The 21071-nt window shown below is 42.7% G+C and overlaps 1 protein-coding gene across 2 annotated transcripts in view; it reads left to right on the top strand.

The window, feature by feature from the left end:
* dachd (dachshund d) overlaps nucleotides 1-21071 on the top strand; it is a 94592-nt gene that overhangs the window by 43512 nt on the left and 30009 nt on the right. For both annotated transcript variants that reach the window (XM_069154269.1, XM_069154270.1), the window contains exons 2-3: nucleotides 4790-4905; nucleotides 11495-11647. In XM_069154269.1, the coding sequence (XP_069010370.1) occupies nucleotides 4790-4905; nucleotides 11495-11647 (269 nt within the window). The remainder of the gene's footprint in view (nucleotides 1-4789; nucleotides 4906-11494; nucleotides 11648-21071) is intronic.

Below are 21071 nucleotides of genomic sequence, written 5' to 3' on the forward strand. Positions count from 1 at the left end.
TTTTAGATGCTGGAACAAGAGAACACTCTTTCAATGATTAATTGATGATCAAAATATTTTTCGTTGTCAGTGTTTTTTCTAGAAAGTCAAATAATAAATCCTCTGGAAATATGTAGATAATTAATAAACTACTTATTGGTTCCTTTATCTTTCCGTTAGCGTGGACAGGGATGTTATCTCCCCTCCTGTGTTTGCTGACATTACTCTTCTATCTTCCGTTTAAGGCAGCTGATTAAATTGGGAGCCAGAGAGCTGGGATCACATTCCAATCAGCTGATAATTAATTAGACATATATGTTATCATCACAAATCTACAGCGGGAAAAGCACTATTTGTTCCATTTCCCCCCTGCAGTTTAGTTTGAATTTAATTTTAGGATGGATACTTGCAAGTCTGTCTTCCTTTTCCTGCCATAAGGCATTGTTTTTCTTTAAAGCCAAGAAAACAAATAGCAGATTAGTTAAGTAACTAATTTCTAGAATTAAAGTTAAATATTTCATCCTTTTCTTTCAACCAACGTTGTTATCTTACCTGTGGGGATTTTAAATTGGCAGTAATACACCACAGACATGTTATCCCTGTCTTTCAACAAACATAGTTAACCTCTCGGAGGAGTTGTGTGCATATTTTTAAACTGTTTGATTGAACCAAATAATAATAAAAAACAAAAAAAACATCTAAACTCAGCATATTAAGGCCCCTGATGGTCTGGGGCCTCTGAATTTCTGCCTGACCTGGCACTTAAAAGGTAAGGAGCCTGCTTTGTTTTATCAATAAGACCTTGTTTTCATGGCTGGTCACCACCCCAGCAAACCAATCAATGGGGCATGCTCTGCTATCGCTGTGCGAGAAATGAAAAATAAACCCCAGATAATCCTTCAGTTAAAAGGTTACTCAGGGCGATAAAAGCTATTTTGTTAATTTATTTACTCTCTGCACTGGAGAGATAAAGAAAAGGAACAATTAGGGAATTCTAGGTGAGAGATTTTAAAAGGGCAATGACATTGGGTTAATATTTTATAAGGCCTGATTGGCAGAGACCTGGAGAGGCCTTTTGTTTACACAAGCCCCAGACGAATGATTCACTCGCTTGTTTTGGCCGACTGGGCGGAAATGGAATAAATATCTTCATCCGTACCTTTTAGAAACGTCAAACAAAAGAGCGAGATAAAAGGTTAATGGCTCAATCAGAACCAGCAGGAAATAATATTATGCTCTTTCTCTGCAAACTCCACTCACTGACATAATCAGGTTGAATTCCTAAAGATATCCGAAGATGGGAGGAGCAGATGATTTTTGTGTGTAACTAAATCCACTAAGGGAGCGTGCTCACTTGGGATAAACATTACAGTTGTGGTTTCAATTGATTTATAACAGATCATAATCACTGCATTAACAGCATTCTGGGTAATAAGATCTCAGTCACTGCTTCCGTCGTCAGAAAAAGACTCTGATAGGGAGATGTCAGAAATTTCGCCATGAGATCAAAAACCATCCTGATATCTCATGCGATATTATACCTCTTATTATACCCATCACCTCGTGTTGGCTTCCTGTAAACGGGGTGAGAATGTGAATTTAATTATTGTGCTTTTATTGCATTGTCGTGCTGAAATTGGACTCGTGTGGAGTGTATTGTTGGGCCCCGTGTAATCTGATTGCCTGCGCAGCGTAGTGTGTTGGATAGTATCAGATTCCAGCCGACTCTGCTGGGTCAACACACGGCCGGGCCATTAAAGGAAGTCTGGTTCAGGGAAAGTTCACCACTATTTTCTTTTCACCATGGCAGCAAAACAAAAACGAGAGAATAGATGTGTAACATATTTGTGGCCCCGGCCCAAAGCTGGCGGGCCCTATTTTGTTTCCTTAATTGAAGCCAGCGATATGAGGGCCCTGGATATCTTTAGTGTAAATATAAATAAAGCTTGAAATAAAATTCTTTCATGACTGACCTCCAGCACAGGAATAATATTGTCCAAACAAGTCCAGTTTAAAACCCGGAGGTAGTTATCTTCTGAAACATTTTTGAGAGGAAAAAATAATTAAAAAAAGAAGGCTGGAAAGATTGTAAAAGACAACTGCAGATAAGAAATGCACCAAATGTACCAAAATTCCAATCGTAAATCCAGTTGTGCTATCTTTTTTCTGCAATAATGGCCTAGTTTGCAGGGGTTTCTGTGCCAGGCTATTTAGGGAATCAGCATCTGCTGCTTGATAAATAGCCCGGCTCTTTTGTTTGAGGCCAGGTTGAGTTCCTCTCTGGACCCAGCTTGTTAGCCTGGATGGCTCCGACCAGCATGAATGTGTTTGGATTTTAAGCATCGGGCCCTGAATTACACATTGTTAAGGAACATGATACCAAACTACGGCGAAAAAAAGAATGAAAAAAAAAAAACAAAAAAAGGGAACTAAGTCACCTCTCCCTCCTTTATTGCAAAGTGTGTGGCATTTCTGCAAATTTAGAAACCTACTCAGCCATAAGGAGAGGAGACAGTAACATTAATGTCTGAGAGGCTTTCCTGTTGCTCGGAGGTTCCTCAGTTCAAAGCTCCGTTTCAGTTGCCGTATTGCTTTCATGGCCGGCTAGTGTTATTTGTGTGCAGAGAGTAGCTGAAATGCAATCCCTTTAAACACACGGACAGATTCTCCCGCAGCATATCTAAACATTACCTTTACCTAACCGGGCTTTTGTACCCGGGTTCACATCCTTTGACATGATCTGAGGTTGACGTGACAATTTTTTTTTTTTTTTTTGTCCATTTGAGGGCCTTTTTTTGCTTTTAGTATTGTTAGTAAAAAGCCTTTTACCCATCACATACCCTCTATTGAGGTCTTTCATACATAATTCAACCAGAGTACAAGTGAAAGTGATGACAGCAAAACTGTCTGCGATCTCTCCCTCTCATAAGATCAAAGAGGTGCTTCTATAGAAATAGGAATTACGTTTCCAGACGTTCCTAGGTTGAGGGGGCACTCGTTTCTCTTTCTGGTCCTCCCTCTTTCTCTCCCTCTCTCTCTCTCGCTCCCTCTCCCAATCTCTTTGCCTTCCTCTCGCCTTCCTGTCATTCGCTCTCCCTCTTGATACTTCTTTCTATCACTTGTGTATTTCCCCTTTCCGAAGGGACACAGTTGGTTGAAGGTCTGCTTTTAGTCCCTAAAAACCTCCAGAGCCGCTTTATGAGAGAGTCAGCACATTCAGACAGATAGAGTGAGTGCACTCTATTAGCAGGACTGAGGTAAATAAACCTCACAAGACATGGCTGAATAAATTCCACCACTAAGGCTGTGTGGTATGTGAACTAAAACACTGCATCACTCTGTAGATACTGCCTTTGGGAAATGTAGTGAAATGTACTGTAACACAAACGGCTGCATACGCTGTACTGCTTGATAAAGCCCTGAATAAGACATTATTGTTAAGTCAGAGGAGATCATCAACTGGTTGCAGTGATTGTAAAAACCCCATAACTCTGTGTCCATATTAAAAATCATATGACGAAGATTGAAATTATGTCTGGGAAAGTAATAACTAACTTTACTTGCAGACAATAAATGAAGAAAGAAGGCAATAGAATAAATTTTTATGACTCTTGTGACCACAATGATGTGTTATGCCACTAACATAATTAGTACCTACGAAGATATATTTGTGCACAAGATGGAAAAAAAAAAAAAAGGTTGTAAAATTCACTCCCAGTCACAGCCGACTGCGGAAACCCTTCGGTGTTTTTAAAGATGGATTTAACTCGGGTCATGTTGCAGAGAACTTGGTATCCCGCTAAAGCTTGAAATGGACTTTTGTATGTGAAATAATGTATGAAGCCAATATGTCACCTGTGTCAAGTCACCATAATTCATCTTCAGCCGAGACATCCAGCTCCTGGTTCATAAAGAATATAGCTCTATAGTATCTTGGCCCATTACATGCTCATTGTGTGTTTTTTTTTCCTTCACCCTGTAGGCTTTTCTTTGCAACTATAAGCCAGCAAAGTAGGTATTGATTGAAACTCGAAGCTGTATTAATAAGTGAATGAGTAAGATGTGTGGAAAGTCAGGGGTGTATCTGCTTTGAAGGCCCTTTTCTCCTCCACAGTGAGGTGGCACAGTCATTTATCACAGCTGGATCTGTGCCCCTCGTTTGGTGTAATAAAACTCCCCCATCAGAACCGTCCAACAGGTCTGAATCACTCTGTCACACCACCTTCCAGCTAAGGCACGCATTAAATCAAGCAAGCAGAACATTTCCTAAGGCAGCCATTGCCTTTTAATTTCCTGAAGAACCTTAAAATATCATTCATTACCAGAACTACACATATTTGGTTTTTAAAAGTCTCATAAATCAATAGTGGCCTGACTGCAATAATTATAACAAGTTAACATGTAATTTCCAGGCCGAGGGCCGCGCACTGGATTTTAGCATATGCAAACGAGGCAATTCAAATAGTGTGGGGATATTAATACGGAGGAACAGGTAACGAGGTACGGGTTATGAATTATGCATCAAAAAGTGGTTGATCTTCAATAAAGGAAATGAATTCACCGTGTAATCTAATTAGTTATGGAAGTCTATTATGTTGAGCTGCAGAAAGCAACTGTCCTTGAAAAGAAATTTATTTACAGTACATGTTAGCTCTTTGGAATGGAATTGCATTCTGGAGTGCTCCAAATGTTAACACTCCCCCCGCCGCCGCTACCCACACGCCCCCCCCCCCCCTCCACCCTCCTCCCGCTGCCAGTCTCCTCCTCAGCTCTCACCCATCTCACTCTCATTCTCTGCCCTGTTTTGCAGCTCCAGACCCGGCCGGCCTCCGAAGAGAACCCAGAGCGTGACATCACCGGAGAACCCCCACATCATGCCCCACTCGGTCCCCGGTCTCATGTCCCCTGGCATGATCCCGCCCACAGGTAATGGTATGGTTTTTAGTCGGTAGCGCTCTGTTGCCAAGGCTCCCATTCACTCTGTCTGGGTCTCTCCTATCTCTCTCTCTTCTCTCCATCACACACACACACACACACACACACACACACACACACACACACACACACACACACACACACACACACACACACACACACACAACCTCCCTACGAGTGGCCTCCCCGCAGCTTGTCCTCGAAATGGCAACCAGTCCAAAGTGACACATGCACCCAACCACCAGACACCAGCCGCTCACTCGTTTACCAAAAACAGATCCTCTGCTCAACCCCCGGAAACCAAGAGGGGGAGAATAAATTGGAGTGGAGATCTTTTCTCTCAGATTATTCCAGTAGATGTTGCATTTTGCCTTGAGTGCATTCTAATTAGTGCGATTAAATCCACTCCACTGGTATATGTACATAGGCAGTGGGTGATGCTAAAGCAAGCTTATCGCCACAAGAATCAACAACAACCGTTTGTGCCCTAACTTACCCCCGGGCCAACTCTTATTGCAACTAATGCTTTTGTTCTATTTGTGGCTGACTTCATTGTGGCTGCTTTGATGTTGGTGGCTGTAAGTGCTCTGATTTGCATATTTTGCTATCCTTCTTGATATGTCTTTAATGATATTATACTGTCGAAAGGAGCTCTTTGAATGCCCATTCGGAGTACAGTGCACATTGTATTTAACCAACTATTAACTGCGGTACTTTACAACGAGATAAAACACCACGGCAGCGTTTTCCGTGGTGATCTTTAGTGTACAACAATTTGAACAGACTGGTGATTATCTTTCCGAACACATTTTAATTACATCTCTGTGAAAGAATAAAGTAGAATGGGACTATTTGTTTCTCTTTCTCAGAGAGGCAACAAAGCAGCAACTATGAGTACTTTGAAATTCAATATTAAGCACAAGTCCATCCATGTGAATCAGTACAATGGAGACTCACAGGCCAGCGCTTTGAACTCTGGGAATAGGGTGAGGTCACTGGCTATCTGTGCTGCAGTATAGAGGGCGAACTTAAAGGCTGAAGTGAACACAGAGAAGGACAATGATGAGAAAGAGCCGTGTTATTTAGTGGAACATAAAGCAACAGAAAAGCCTTTTGATATCATCCCCTTTAAGCCCAGAGGGACTCTATGATCTTGACATTTAGTCAGGGTATTCAGGGGGCAGAGATAAAGTAATTGAGGTTTTTTTTTGGTTCTTCTCATAACTGCCTTAAGCTTCCCAACTGTGGCGAGACAGAACTTTTACACCAGTTTCTCCGTTGTAATGGAACCATTTATTGTTTCGAGGACCGTATTGAGCATTAAACGTCAAGGAAGTTACCAATTTTGACAGATTAGTAATTAAGTATAATTGACCACACATAAGTTAGTATCTAAGTAGGTGACTAATTGATCTTCCCTGTCATGTCCAAATGTTCTGACTGATGATAAAAAACGACATTGAGAAACTGTCTGAAATAGTTACACTATCGTGTCATGTCATATTAGTTCATTTTTCAGATGAGTTAGCGCCTGCACACACGGACGGAATATGGGCCGACGGCTTTTCCCGGGGCTTCACCAAATCTTTAAAACTCACTTAAAAGCCACCGCAGCGTTTAATTCGGGCTGCAGAGAAAGACCCAAACCCTACATGAAATGTTTTCTTCATACTAGCATGTCATTTTTCTTCTGACGTTACAGGAGAGAAATGACATGCTTCTCTGAGCAGTTGCAATGTATGATGCCGGCGTGTCCTTCCTGTAGCCGCGTATCGCTCAACGCTGGCTGACTGATGCTCCAAACTGCCAAAAAGTCTCATTTCATGATAGATACGGGAAGTTCTCAAACGATTTAATGTCGCAGCGTGCAGCTTTGATTTCTTCATGCGAACTGTAATCAGTGAACTTTTTTTTTTTTTTTTTTTTTTAGATATTAGACATACACTCACATCATATCATATTAAAATCAAAGACTGTATTAAACCCAGTGGACAGACGTCTCCTTCGCACTCAACAGGACCGGAGAGGCGATGTGAAACACATTGTTAACATATGTATCTTTGCCCTTGACACCAGTTCCATTTAGAAAAGGACATCTTAATATGCTTAGTTTTCCACTTAAGGAAATACACTCATATGTGTGTGAAAGCACATGTGTGAGTGTCTGAATGCGTGCTTGCCTTGCTTGCGTTCATGCCCCCGGGGGTGGTGGGTGGATGGGAGGGGGGAGGGAGGAGGGTATGTTACGCTGGAGCCTTTCCAGTTGCTGATGCATTACAGGCAGATTGGCCCCCAAATCGGATTATTTGCTGCGGACTGACACCACACTGAGATGACATCTCCTTTAAAGTGGAGCGGGGGGGCTTCCACTCACACTCTGGCCACTACTTAAGCAGCAGCTTCAATATAATTCATTTATGTCCTGGATATGGCTTCAACCTTTTGAATAACGCAAGAGTACTGCATTTACCATTAGAGAAATGAATGTCACCTACATCTTACCAGGGAGCATCCTGTACTTTACTGATAAAAACAATATTTCCAAATGCTGTCTGGCTGCACTGTACACATGTGTGTGTGTGTGTGTGGGAGGGGGGGGGGGGGGGTTCGGTGACACACAGAGCTGGTTTTTCCTACAAGCACTCCAAGAGGAGACATATTGTAATATTTATACTCTTTCAATGTACAATTAGAATGTCATCTTCGACTGCAGAGTGGATCCTCTAATCTGTCGCCACTTCAAGCTGCTTTAAAATAGATCCAGTGTGCACCAGGTAATTTAGTGTCAGTTCTTTGTGCCCCTCCTATTCCAGTCAGCTGCTTGTCATAAGGTTAGCGCGCTCCGTAATTGATACTAAATTTGTCATGATGTGGATAGCACAGTTCAAGTGGTTTAGTGTACCTAAGAGTCGCGTCGTTCCCATCCCCAGTTTGTCATGTGCTGCCACCGGTCCATGCATAAAATTAGGCGGTCATGCTCATTGACATGGAGTGCCTCTTCTCTTGTTTATCCTGCTCGTCCGATAAATAAAGTGTGTTTCCATTGTTGCCCATGGTGCACTCCCTGACAGAGAACAGAACTGAAACACAGCAGATAAGCTCTCGTTATTATTATGATTATTATTATGATTATTGTTATTATTATTATTATTATATATTTTTTATGTAATCACTGCTAGAGAAAGTCGTAAAAGTCAGTCTTTTGTGTCGTGATGTGAAGTTAATCTGATTTTAATTTAATTATACGAGTTAGTTGCGGAGGGCACAGGCATTGGGGTGTTTGTTGTAAGAATGTTCTGACATTGGCGCAGGTATGGGGCAGCTAGCATGTTAATTAATGATGAAGATCCTGACAATATGCAGAGGCATGACAGCGTTAAGCCAGTCGGCTGCTGCTTCCTTTGCATATTAATAGATCCTTCATTATTATTTAATATGACAGCTGCTCCAAGGGCTACCATCAGACCTTGTCTCTGTTATTTGCTGTTTTGTGCTCCCCATGTGACAGTGCCATGCTATTCTCTATTTGTCGAAATGTTCCCTTCTCTGTTCTCTCGCTGGTGCGACTCTCTACATGCGACTGCGATGCGCTGTTTGTTTTGTGCTCAGGAGGATTCGGACTCGCCGGTGCAGCGTCTATATGAGAAAAGTGTCTGAATCTAAAGGTGACTTTGAAAGAATATATGAGGCTGGATTGTTTTGTTTGCATAGTAATGAATGCAGATTAGCACTGAGTGGGATTGGTCTTGTTGACGTTTAGACTTTCTAGTGGCTTAATAGACCTGTTGTTGGGCGCCAACATCTCCCCGGCTTCCTTATTACGTGCATTGTGTTGAGGTGTGTGTTGTGTGGGTATGACAATTGATCTGCTGAAATGAAACAATTATCGGATCAAAGATTTTGATTTATGGATTGTGTCACTTAGTCAGAGGCGAGGTGGAGGTCGCCGCGGAATGATAAATGTAAAACGGAAAAGTGATCATTCCACCTGTTTCACAATAGTACAAATCAATTTCTCAGCCTTTATTTACCCACCACGCATTTCATCAAAGCCCCGTCACCTTCGTCTAAGCGGGTTAATTTCCTTCTTTCTTTGTTTTATCGTTCCTACAGTTTAGTCTGGTCTACTAAAGAAAAATAAAATGGTGAGGACAGACGGGCTGCGGTGCAATAAACCACGGTGTTCTTACAAGTTAGAGAGCATCAGAAAAAGCTCCGCCGCAGCACTCCTTTGAGCGGCACCTGATTTGTGGGGGGAATTTATCACACAAACAGCCCAGAGGTGATTTCAATATTTACTCGGCAGTCTGTTCTGCATACGTCTCATTTGGAAAACAGTTGACTCTTGCCCATTATACACAAATGAAGGCTGACCTTCAGACTGGGCAGAGGCCACATTCATTATGTGGAGAAGTATCACCTTCTTATGAGGCAATGGCTCTTTTTTTTTTTTTTTCCTCTCCTGCTCTGCCTATGCATATGGAACAGCAGCCAGGGCCCATTGCAAACGAGAGGGCTCTCGCTGACATGATGTATACTGTACGTCAATATGGTACTGATGTATTTTAAGATGCAAACAAGGCTTTAAATTATATGCACCTCCATGTCAGCGGCTCAGAGTGACTCTCGCCATCTGCCTATCAGCTGGGGATGAGAGGAGAAGGTGTCCAGGCCGCTACGCTGCCGCGTGCGTGTTAGCCAGTGTGTGTTGTGCGTCTGCGTATGCTCACATGTATCCATTAGAGCCACGTGTTTGATTCCTACCTCTCCTTGTACTCGCGTCTCCACTCAAATGCATGGCTAATAGCCGCTTTGAGTCCCATCACGGAGATGTGACAGCTTAGCGATGATAAACGCAGACGTTGCTTTGTTCTGCGTCAAACGTAAGGCAAACCCGCATATCAAGTACAGGCAGCTCCCTGTAAGAGGGCAGGTGATATACCGTATTGTGGGTATGAGCGATTCCGGTAATAGGTACATATCTTTTCCTCGCCGTGCATTTTTGATTTTGTTGCTGGGGTTGGCAAGAAGAGTCGTGGGACTCTCCTGAGACTCACCAGGCCTGGAGGAGCTTTAGCGCTATCTGTCCCTGCTGTTTGAGACCAGCCTCATGAATAAAGATTTCAGTCACGTTCAATACACCAGAAACCCTGGAACTACCACAATGACAAACCAGTGCTTTATGATCTCTGCAGTGTGCTCAGCATATGTATGTCTATAATCTCGGAGTTACTATATCAAGTTCATTTTGAATGGAGGTGGACGACCACGTCAAACACTGCTATTCCAGCACATATCTGTCGTTTGCACAAACGTACATGATTAGTTAAAATGTGATGTCAATAATCATTTGGTCTGTCTTAGGAAAACAGCAGGGTTGGGCCTGATTAGAATCCAAGGAAAATTCTCAGAGCTATTTGGCATGTTGTCAGAAATGTTCAGGTGATATGCATACAGAATAATGTATTATCATTTCCGTATTGTAATGTTAAAGCTACCATTAAGCGGGACTATTTGTGCTGGCAAATGTGAGAAGTGCAGAGGCAAGTCTTTCACTGTAGAAAATAACCTTTTTATATTTCTAGTTTTTTTTTTTTTTTCTCATGAATTGATTTTGAAAGCTCCTTTTCAGGTTTTATGGGCAGTCTTAAAAACATGAATTTGAGTGATTTATTTTCAGTCTTTCCCCGGTGCCCATGTGTCATATCTCACTGCCACTTTAAAAGTTGTGGGGTTTTGTTGCCTATTGTCTGATCAAGAGAATATATTTTTATATATGTAATAGAGATGATACTGAAAGTAAAAAAAAAACCTGCTTTTTTTTTTTTTTTAATGGGTTGTATTCTTTAGTTAACGTTTGCACATTGTCCTCTTAAGTATTGAACACACTCAAAGCCAAAGAATAAAACAACTTGAATCTTTGGTACATTTGTTTATAGTGTTCAATTGTGCTTGATGACTCGCCTTGACACTCAGAAGGGCCCTCTTATTATGAGGTACTACAGCATGTAAGTGCTAGGCATTATTCAGGATGATTAGATCTGTTGAATGCAGCTGAAGTTATCTTTGAAATACCTTACTGGTTCACTTTTCCTTCCCTGAACCCTCTCGTGTCATGCTGTATTGCTATGCCTCGATTATACTGTTTATACACACATATTGTGCATCATAAGTTGCGCACACAAAATGCTTGCATCATCCACTATTATCTTGACTGCATCTGTTCCCATCAAGGCACACATACATCAATATTGTGGGGAGGAATGCCGTAGTCGGTGAAACATTCATAAAAATCATATGCTGCCACACACACAGGGATCCATCTCATCAGCATGATAGCCCGCTGTGAAGATGTCCCCTGTCAGAAGATAAAAAACAAAAACAAATTGTGTTCTCATAGGAGCTTATTCCCCATAGTGTATAAAATTATTCATTGTTTTATTATTTCAAAAGTCCCTTTTCTTTGTTTTCCTGATTCGCCGAGGCAGGTTTCTGAAAGGTTTTGCAGGTGCAGCGGCTCAGCCCCAGCAGACATGTAGCGGTCTGTAAGCGCTCTGTCTCCTCTGCCTCCTCTCTCCAGGCCTGACAGCAGCAGCGGCAGCAGCTGCCAACGCAGCCATCGCAGAGGCCATGAAGGTCAAGAAGATCAAGCTGGAGGCGATGAGCAGCTACCACGGTAACGCCAACCACCATGGGGCCGATGGAGAGAATGGAGACCTCAGCTCCAGTGTCGGTTAGGATGCCCTTCACACACACACACACAGTCACGAACACATCCAAGGCGAAATGCAACCTGTAAACTATTTTATGTGCCTGTGCAGACACCAACACACACATTCAGACTTACGTACCGGAGAACTCGTACGTCTTCCGAGACCGCACAATTACATGTGTGCTAATTTAATGGGAAATTTTAAAAAAAACGCTCAGACATGGAAAGTGTAATCGAACATGTCTGTATCAATATACACATATTAAGGGAAAATAGTGTAGACTGTTAACAGCGATGACTTTTAAAGTTATGACACTTTGAATTCATCAAGTTTCGTTAGCACCACCTACAGGCAGAATACCATCACGCTTTGTAGGACGAAGTAAATGTTTGTCTTGCGGGGGTGAGAAAAACATCTATTCCCTTGAGTAATGGCATTTTTGTAAATTAGTTTTTACTGTTTTTTTTTTTTTAATTGCGATGCTAATTCCTGAATCAATATTAAATGTATTATTTACACTGAGCTGGTGTAATAACAGCGAGCAGCTAACAGTTAGCCCATTAACCAGAGAGCGGTTGGCTTGGTTGAACACCGCCTTGAGGTCGCCGGTTTCCTGTTCACAGTGGATAAATATTCACCTTTAACGACACAACTCGGCGGCAACCGTTTAAGTTTCCGTTAACCGCTAACTGTTGGCGTCCGACCAGCTACTGACCGAAAACGTCGAGTTCACAGCAACTATATGAATTGTTTTGGTCAGTGATTTAGACTAAAAAAAAAATACAAAGTCAGATGGTTTATGGACTTTTGTTGTTTTTTTTCCCCTTTTTTTTTTTTTTTTTTTTTTTTTACCGTAACACCTGCTATAATACCACGGATAGTCGTGCACTTAAAATCCCAGCGGAGGCCAGCTGGACCGGTAATGTTGTAACACCTCACACGGTGCTAAGATCTTAAAAATACATGACTCCATCGATAACGTTTTTCCAGCGGCTATCTTACTTACCACAAGATTGAGCTGGCTGAGCAGTTTTGTGTTTGTGTGTGTTGTATTTATTCAGTTTGAGAAACCATCTCTAGAAAGCAATAAAACGGACGAGGACTGACCGCATCAATGTCGTGCCAATAATCACGTTAAAGCACACCCTCTCGTGTAATATTGCTTAATTAAACAACATAAGGTAAGAAGAACATGTTGCTACCAGGCTCCAGTGGGACGTGTGGCACGGTGGGATTTTGACTAACAGTCAAATAATAGTTCCAAGCAAATATTGAATAGTATTTTTGCTTGAAATGACTGCCCAGTACTTTATTCAACTTCAGAACAACAGCACTTCATTTAACTGCCAAATATAAGACTTCTATATCGGCCTATTGCCTACCGACCTCTAAGTTTGTGTTTCTAATGCCAGACTGTCCTTTAGCTTGGCTTCAATTCAGATCCAAGGGGTTCATGGCAATGCTGCTTCTGAAATCAACCTCTAAAAGACAGACTGAAGGGATGTGCATTGTTTTTGGAAATATGACTCATGATATCTAGAAGACCAGACTTTTTCCCGTGGTCTCGTATTCGAAAAGAAACCAAAAATTGCAGTAATGGTAATATCCAATCACAATGCCCGTGGAATTGAAAGCCAACTATCGTCATTGTACCAAATTGCGAGATAAGCATGTCGTTTCAGGCCTCATGTTCGGCAACTCAAATTTGGTTTTGTGATTTTCCTAAACTAAATATTTGCATGATACTGTGTTTTGTACTGTTTTCGGAATGTTTATATAGCTATTGCTTTTAGCTCAGTTTGTATGCACTGAAAACATTCACCTGGGTCTTGTTTTCTCCTGAAGTGTTTTATGTTGAAAGAAAAAAAAATTAATAGCAAAGTGAAACTGTGAATACAGTTTCCCAAAGCTATCAGCTTTTAACAAGGTCTAATTGAATTTCTGTGAGAGCACTGGTTTTTCACTATGTGCCATTTCAATTAATTATCAGCCCTAAAATGCAGAAGGATTTCTGTAATATCACACACAACCACTTAGTGTATTAAAGAGAATGATAATGTATGTTAGTGCGGATTCATGAGCCCATTCCAAATTATAAACCAAATGTAATCCCTGTAGCTTTGGTCGCTAAATTGAGGTTTTGATTCACTTACTGTAATAAATGGCTCGACTCCTGAATACATTTCTGCAGTAATACTTGACACCGTGGAGCTTCTGGTGCGCAAGATGAAAACAGGATGCGTTTCTAAGCAGATTTAACAATGCAAAATGCATAAAGTGTGAGGTCATCACTCCGAGAGAACGGAGTGTGTAAAAAAAGAGAATACGAGCCTGCGAGGTCACAGAAATAAAGATAAATGTGAGCACCAACAGCAAGGCTGTGGCAATGGAGCTAATAAGAAACTGTTTTATCTTTTTACAATTTAAATTGTAACCTTGAGCCCACAGCCAGCCACACAGGCTCCCGGTAGAATCATAATTCTGGCAAGGGGGAGCAGTTCTCGGTGTGGATGCGCGGGCCACAGCATTAGCTCTCTGAGTGAAATATATGGCAGCGACGCCTCTCGGTCCCATCCACAATCAATTGGATTCTTTTCCTTTAATATTTACTTGCAGCGATGAGATGCTCGTCTGCATGGTGATGAACAGTCTGCCACTGGCGTTTGAAGGTGACCTGTCAGTGAGTATGGACAAATCTCTCGCTCGCAGAAATGTAGAAAATAAATCATTAGGGGCAGGCAGTCAGACAGGGGCCTCTCTCTCTCCCTCACTCTCCTCGGATTTAAATCAGCTCAGATTTATGATTTGAATTAATGCTTCGTTTGGTCAAAGGAATGGTCGCACAGACAAATGATGTTTGGTACTGAAACCATCCTAATATTGATTACTGGGTGTCGCAGCAATCTCTTGTTTATATCAAGCACTCTGCTGTGACAGGGTGGCCAGCAGGAGTCATCCTGATAATACGCCGGAGATATATGGCCTGCTCGGCACTGTAGAGCCATGAAACACAGCGAGCAGCATGTTGTCTTCTTCAACCGGCCCCAGACCTCTACTCACATGTTTTATTTTTAATGGAAGCGTGTTTGTAATTTCAGAAAAATAACAGCAGGCTTAAGTTAAAGCTTCATTACAGAATTATTTAACATTCCAAAAGTATCGCTGATTTATGACCTGGAGTATTTTGGTGTGTGAATGCTTAATATGTCTCGCTCTCAGGCCTATTATCCAATAGCAAACGTATAAATCACTTGACTGATATAGCATTGAGTGGGCAAAAGGGGAACTATGTTTGGCTGTAGCTTTGTTGGGACTGGACTGACTGTTGTTCAGAGTGCAGACTGGGGAATGACTTCATGCTGTTTTGAACACACTCAGACCACAGCTGCTCGGAGGAAATGGACTGACGCTTTATAATCATCCAGCTTAAACTAAGACCCACGCAAAACGGATGTGTTTACTTACACAAATTATGTTACCAACCATGATCGGAATTGATATGATAATGAGCATGCATCTGATAATACCACTAAGGACATAGATCCATTTAATCAGAAAGAGCTACAACTGAAAGAAGAAGAAGAAGAAGAAGAAGAAAAAAAATCCCCCTCGGGCTAAAATACAGGTGCCTCGTCTCAGTGTTTGTGTGAAGCAGATCTTGTATTGTGAAGTGCTTAAAGCAAAGCAGAGCAGCGCCAGCCGGTGAAGGACACTCTGTACTGTTTGTAGAGTTGGATTGCCCGCCGCCGTCTTTGTGTTGATGTAAATTGAACAGGCTAATGTTTCTCCCTCGCATTAAATATTCATTACAATTAGACCTTCCTGTTTGCATCAATGTTATTAATTATAAGGAAAAAGAAAAAGAAAAAAAAAAACAGCCAGTTCGACTCTCTGCCAAAATAACCAAACATCCTGAGTGAGAGGTGGAGAGGAGGAAACAAATGTATATAAAAGAAGTGTATGTAGGGAGACACAGCAAAGAAAGATTGAAAGACATGGAGATGGAGCAGCTTCAAAATGTAAAGAGAGACGGAATGAGATGTGTGTGTGTGTGTGTGGGGGGGTGTCTTTTCTTTGATTTTCCCTCGCACTCTTTAGTTGGGCAGAGGGAGACCTCCCAAAGCACAATGTGGATTGTTCCTGCGCCTCTCAGGAAATGCCACAATTACAGATCACAGACCAAGCAAAACACGTGTGGCGCTTGGCCTTGAGGGGGATAAACAGCCCGCCATTCCCTCCCAGTGCATTGACCCCAGCCACAACCTTCATTACTGGAAGAAAAAATATTGTCAGCTGCCCACTAACAAACACCTGCCAATTTCAAGAGAAGGAATTGGGTTTTGTTTTTTTTCTGCCGTGGAAGGAAAAAATAAAGTGTTTCTCTGACCTGCAGAGAAGGAGTAGGAAGGAAGGCAGGGTCCACCCTTGTCCTCCTTTCTCTCTCTCTTTTTTGTTTTGTTTTGTTTTGGCTACGTCTCACCTTCTTCTCTGTCTTTCACCCTCTGTCTCTGTTTGGCCACTGGGTGCTGCCCTGCCACTCATCTGACTCCTCACAACACAACTCTAATGGAGCTGAAATCCTGTTTGTAATTAGATATGGGAATTCTACTGTCATCAGCCAGATGATGCCACGACATGCCGACCGCACAACTCACCGACACACAGCGCGGCAGTAAAAGGGACACAACAGTCAGCGCTAACTTTCAGATACATTTTGAATCCGTCTTAAATCTTTTAACACCACGGCCGAGCTGTAGACGCAGTTGCGTTCAACAGCGCTACTTTAACAAAACAAAACAAAAACTGAAAGCCCTTTGTCTCACATCTGTGGCTTCAGTCCAGGCTGCCCGTGCCCGACAGGGAGCGGAGAAGCCACATGCTAGGCTGGAGCTGGATGGGTGGTGACAGCTACCTGGAGTGTTGCCTGCCTGAGAGTTGAGAGAAAAGGTTCTGGGTGAGATGATGAGGAAGCATCATTCTCTCTTCCCAGGGTCATCAGGCTAATTTCTGCGAGCCCTACCCCTCACGCTTGCGTGTGCGCCAGCGTCTGTGTGTGCGTGCGTGCGCGCGTGAGCGAGAGAAAGAGAGGGCCTCGGCCCCTGAGAGCGCTCTGTGAGGAGACCACAGCTGTACACTCCCAGCAGCTAATTGGTCCTTATCTAGCTGTCCCATTCATCTTCATTTTTTACCAATTACTGAGCATTATCTGTGTTCTCAGTTGGGTATGGGACTTAATCCTTTTTGGTTAAGCTGGTGCTACAGCTTGCAAATTTCAAATGGAGGAAGGGGCTGGTGGTGTTAAGGGGGAGGTGGGAGGGGCAGAGTGGGGGGTGGGGGGTGGTTGTGTGTGTGCATGGGGCGGGGGGCCGGGGGGGGCAAAAGTCATAGCGAAAACAAACTCTGAAACTTCCCGTCATCCCTCACTGGCAGGAAACAATCAATAAGCAATGACATCACATGAAGGAGAGGGGGAAAAAAATGGAAGCGATCAATTATTGGCGTTATAATTCAAGCCCTTGTTTGTAAACGTTGCAGCCTCATTGATTAGACAGTTCTTGTTGCACTCACCATTATTGACTTGTTAAAACCATATTTTCTCATCATCAGTGGTTTTGCATTTGCACACGCAGATAACCACACTTTAAGGAGGAGCTGTGGTGGTGGTGGTGGGGTTGGTGGTGGCCGGGGGGGTCCATCATTAATAATTCAACACATATTCATTTTAAAGCACAGCAAGTCAAAATCATCCTGTTTACTCGACAAACAATACAAGTACAGTACATCGCTCATCCAGAAGGTACATCAAGACGCTGCAATCTGGGGCAGTTAGCCTTAATTTTCTGAGATCAATGCATAACTAGGTTCCTCTCTATATGGGGTCCGTGCTTGGCCATGTTGCAGAGCTGAGTGGAGTCAGCCTGGAGACCATGCACTAATTACTGGAGTGTTTACTGCTCTGTTGGATAGCATTTGTACCATTTTGGACCATAACAGTGAGTTATTGCGATGAACCGATAAATAAGACATTAAGATGACAGTGTGCGTGAATGAAATCACAGTGGAAAGAATTATACTCATCAATTATGAACAGAACATGGGTCTAAAATTGGTAAAAAATTAACGCGCACATAGACTTACAGGACATAAAGGCATGCATGTCAGCAGACAGTCGTGCACACAGAAGCAGGACACATATAGAGACGCTGCTCGTGCCCTTTGATAGGGATCTGTTTGGTCACACTCTCTGCGCCAGCTGTCAGCCCAGCTCCACTGCTGCGATTTAATTAGTCTGTTTATGTCCTTTCTAATAATAAAGCTCTCTGGGTGGAAGGACACATCCAACTAGCTAACTAAGCGGCCCAACCTGCTAGCTGCACTAGTGCTGGTGGCCCAGCGCTGCTAAATGTGGGCCATGATGGAGGATGGTGGCAACTTCCTGCTCCTCTACACAGAACATTGGCCCTCGGGCTCAGATCTAGTATCACCCCCTACTCAATCCTAACCTTAACCATTAGGGGATAAAGCACATACTGACCTGATATGAGTGTCTAGGGGCAACTTCATCCATCTTCCTCTCTAGCTCTCTTGTGGGAGCCTTTGTCAGCCAAAGCTCTTTGGAGAAACGAGATTGTAGCCATGGGCTGAATAGAATTCATTTCACGAACATATCATAACACCTCTTTCACCGCGACACGTTATTGTCTCGTCTGATTTATGCAATTACAGTGAGGTTTGTTTTGATTGTCTGTATTCTGAAATGAAGGTCTTCACAGAACTAAACAGGACCTGTTTAGGCTGCCAGTGTTGAGGAAATGAGGAGTGGTGGTGGTGGGAACACATTGAGCCAGACAGAAGAGTGGCAGAGCAGACAGACAGCCTTCCAGTCTGAGTGAAGAGCTTGATGGGTCTCTGTCTCTCTCTTGGGCTTTGGCCCTCACCATCTCTCTATTAGTCTGCCAGGCTCATGGGAGCCAGGTGACAGATAAGTGAGGAACGACACACACATTTTAATAGACATTTCAAAAGATAAACCTGATAATCATTTCTCTTTTTAATGAAGTCTAATGTCCTCGTTCTAATTCCAGTTGCGTCGGCTGTTAAGCATCAGCGTAATACTTGAATATGCATGATTGGAAAATTGTGAGGCACACTGATGTAGCCGCAAAATACACAAATGCAGACAACTGCAGAAATAGATTACAATAACAGGGGGAATTGATTAAACATTATTTCCGTAATGATCCATATCAAGTTCTATCATCTTTGAGTGGCAGCGGAGTTGCAGTGTTGCAGAGACACGAGGAGAGGCAACGCGCGAGACGAGCAGCGCGTCATGGAAATATTTGTTTGATTGTCTCTTGCGGTTAGTTCACAATAGCAGGAGCAGAGCTATAAAAAACAACTGACCAGTCGAGTTGTCATCCCTCATCAACATTAGGCCTCATTCTTCATTAATTGGATAGATTAATTTGGAGCGCTTTGATGCGTGGGTGATGCATGTGTTCGGCTGTCCCCTCCTCACTATTCTCTGTCAGGTTGAATTTAGCCAGGGAAGGGGCTGACCTTTGAAAGTGAAGAGATCAACACAATTTGAAAAGACAATGTCACTTGGTGTAAATGTGATACGTGTAATAAATGACATTCAACCTTTCAGTGATGATGAGCTTTCGCAGGTCGGAGTAAAGTGAAATATACATGGCGTGTGATTGCGTAGAATAGGAGCGGTTTTCACAAGTGCAGCTAAGACGGCGCCGCGTTAGATGCTGGAAATCATGTGTTCTCATTTTACTATGATTATGTCTAAGAGGAAACATTAGCATGGAGTAATGACGTTTACTGCGTACACAGTAACAGTAATGACCGCACGGTGATGACAACAACTAAATGACAATCTCTTCCACTGTGATTACACTGTAAAAAATGTCCCATCGCCCGACTCCGCAGCAATCAGGGCGAGAATCAAAGAGCACTTGTCTGGTAGAAATAGTTCTGTTCCTCAAAAGCACTCTTGTGAGTAGCCTGAACCTGAAAGGTGGTTGTTTTTTTTTCTTTTCTTTTCTTTTTTCTTCTTTTTTCTCAATTATGATATGGGAACCCTCATCCAAATAGAGCTATCAGCCATACTGAGCCCAGACATCTTCACCATCACACAGCATCTCCTCTGGGACCAAAATAAAGAGGGAGAGAGCGAGCAAGTTGAAACCATGTTGAGGAATTTTACAATCAGCATGTCCTTCACAGTGTGAACAAACAAAGGAAGGTATTTCTTTAAAAAAAAAAAAACTGTGTTTGGGATCTCTGTGAAAAATACTCACTTCTACAAAATAATAACCTCAAAATAGTCTTTTATCATTTCATCTGTGAACTTAGAAATAATTCAATCCAAGATAGCTACATTTTCCTGTGCTGCGGAGATGTAGGAGAAACATCACAGTTACCTTGAACTCATTAGCACTGCAGTTGTAAACTATACACTGCATTACTGATTTTCTCTCAAGAGGTGGTTGTAATGGAGGAAGTGAGAGCGCAGGAGGTAGTGATGCTAATTTTGTAATTAAAACGGATGATCTGATGACCACATGCAAACTGATCCCCCCCCCCCCCACCCCCCCCACCCCACCCCCTCCTTTCCACTAAAGCGATATGATGGCAGAGTGGGTCGTGATTGATAATGCGCGTCAATATATTTCATTTCAGGAGCCTTAGTCAAATGACAACTGGTTGTCATTGACTGAAAGCAATCTTTTTAAAAGGGGGAGCCTTTGCTAAGTATCAGATGAAAATGATTCCTCTGTCTGCTTGGGTGTCACTGTCTGTAGGAGCTTTATTGATTGGGCTTGAATATATTGCACCCGCAGTAGTAACAGCTGCTAGTAATATCTCTCCTCTCCTTCTGCTCTCCTCCCGCTCGCAGCACTTTCTGTGCCACAGCTCATTGTGAGTAAGTGATCGGATGTTGGAGATCTGGCGGCGTTTTATTTTTTCTTCTTTTCTTTTCTGTTTTTTTTTTTTTTTTTTTTTTCCGCGTGTGTTTATCAAGAGTGATGTGTGACAAATGTAAAGTGAGCCCGGTTCCGACCCAAATTAGAGAAGTGAACAGTGCCTGCTAATGTGTCCTGAAGGTCTGGGGCTGTCTCGGCCATCCCCAGCCATGTGCATGATTGCGTTAACTAAACCCACCATTGTCTCCCCCGCTCTATACGCTCGGTGTTATCAAGCACAAGGATGTTGGCATTAGTTGGTAAAGGTCATTTACTGTAATGAGATTTGCCACATGCAAGCATATGGCTTGATTATTGCCCTGTTCGTTAACATTTTCCAGCAAAGAGACAAATAGACAGCTAAAATGGGGACTGTGGCGCGGGCGGGCGGGCGGGGCGGGCGGCGGCGAAACGTGTTTAGCATTTTCTATTCGAACACAGGAAGAACTTCTTTCACAACAGA

Source organism: Embiotoca jacksoni, unplaced genomic scaffold (assembly GCF_022577435.1).
Source record: "Embiotoca jacksoni isolate LCO1_2020_lvr unplaced genomic scaffold, fEmbJac1.0.p SCAF_2, whole genome shotgun sequence".
Taxonomy (NCBI): Eukaryota; Metazoa; Chordata; class Actinopteri; family Embiotocidae; genus Embiotoca; species Embiotoca jacksoni.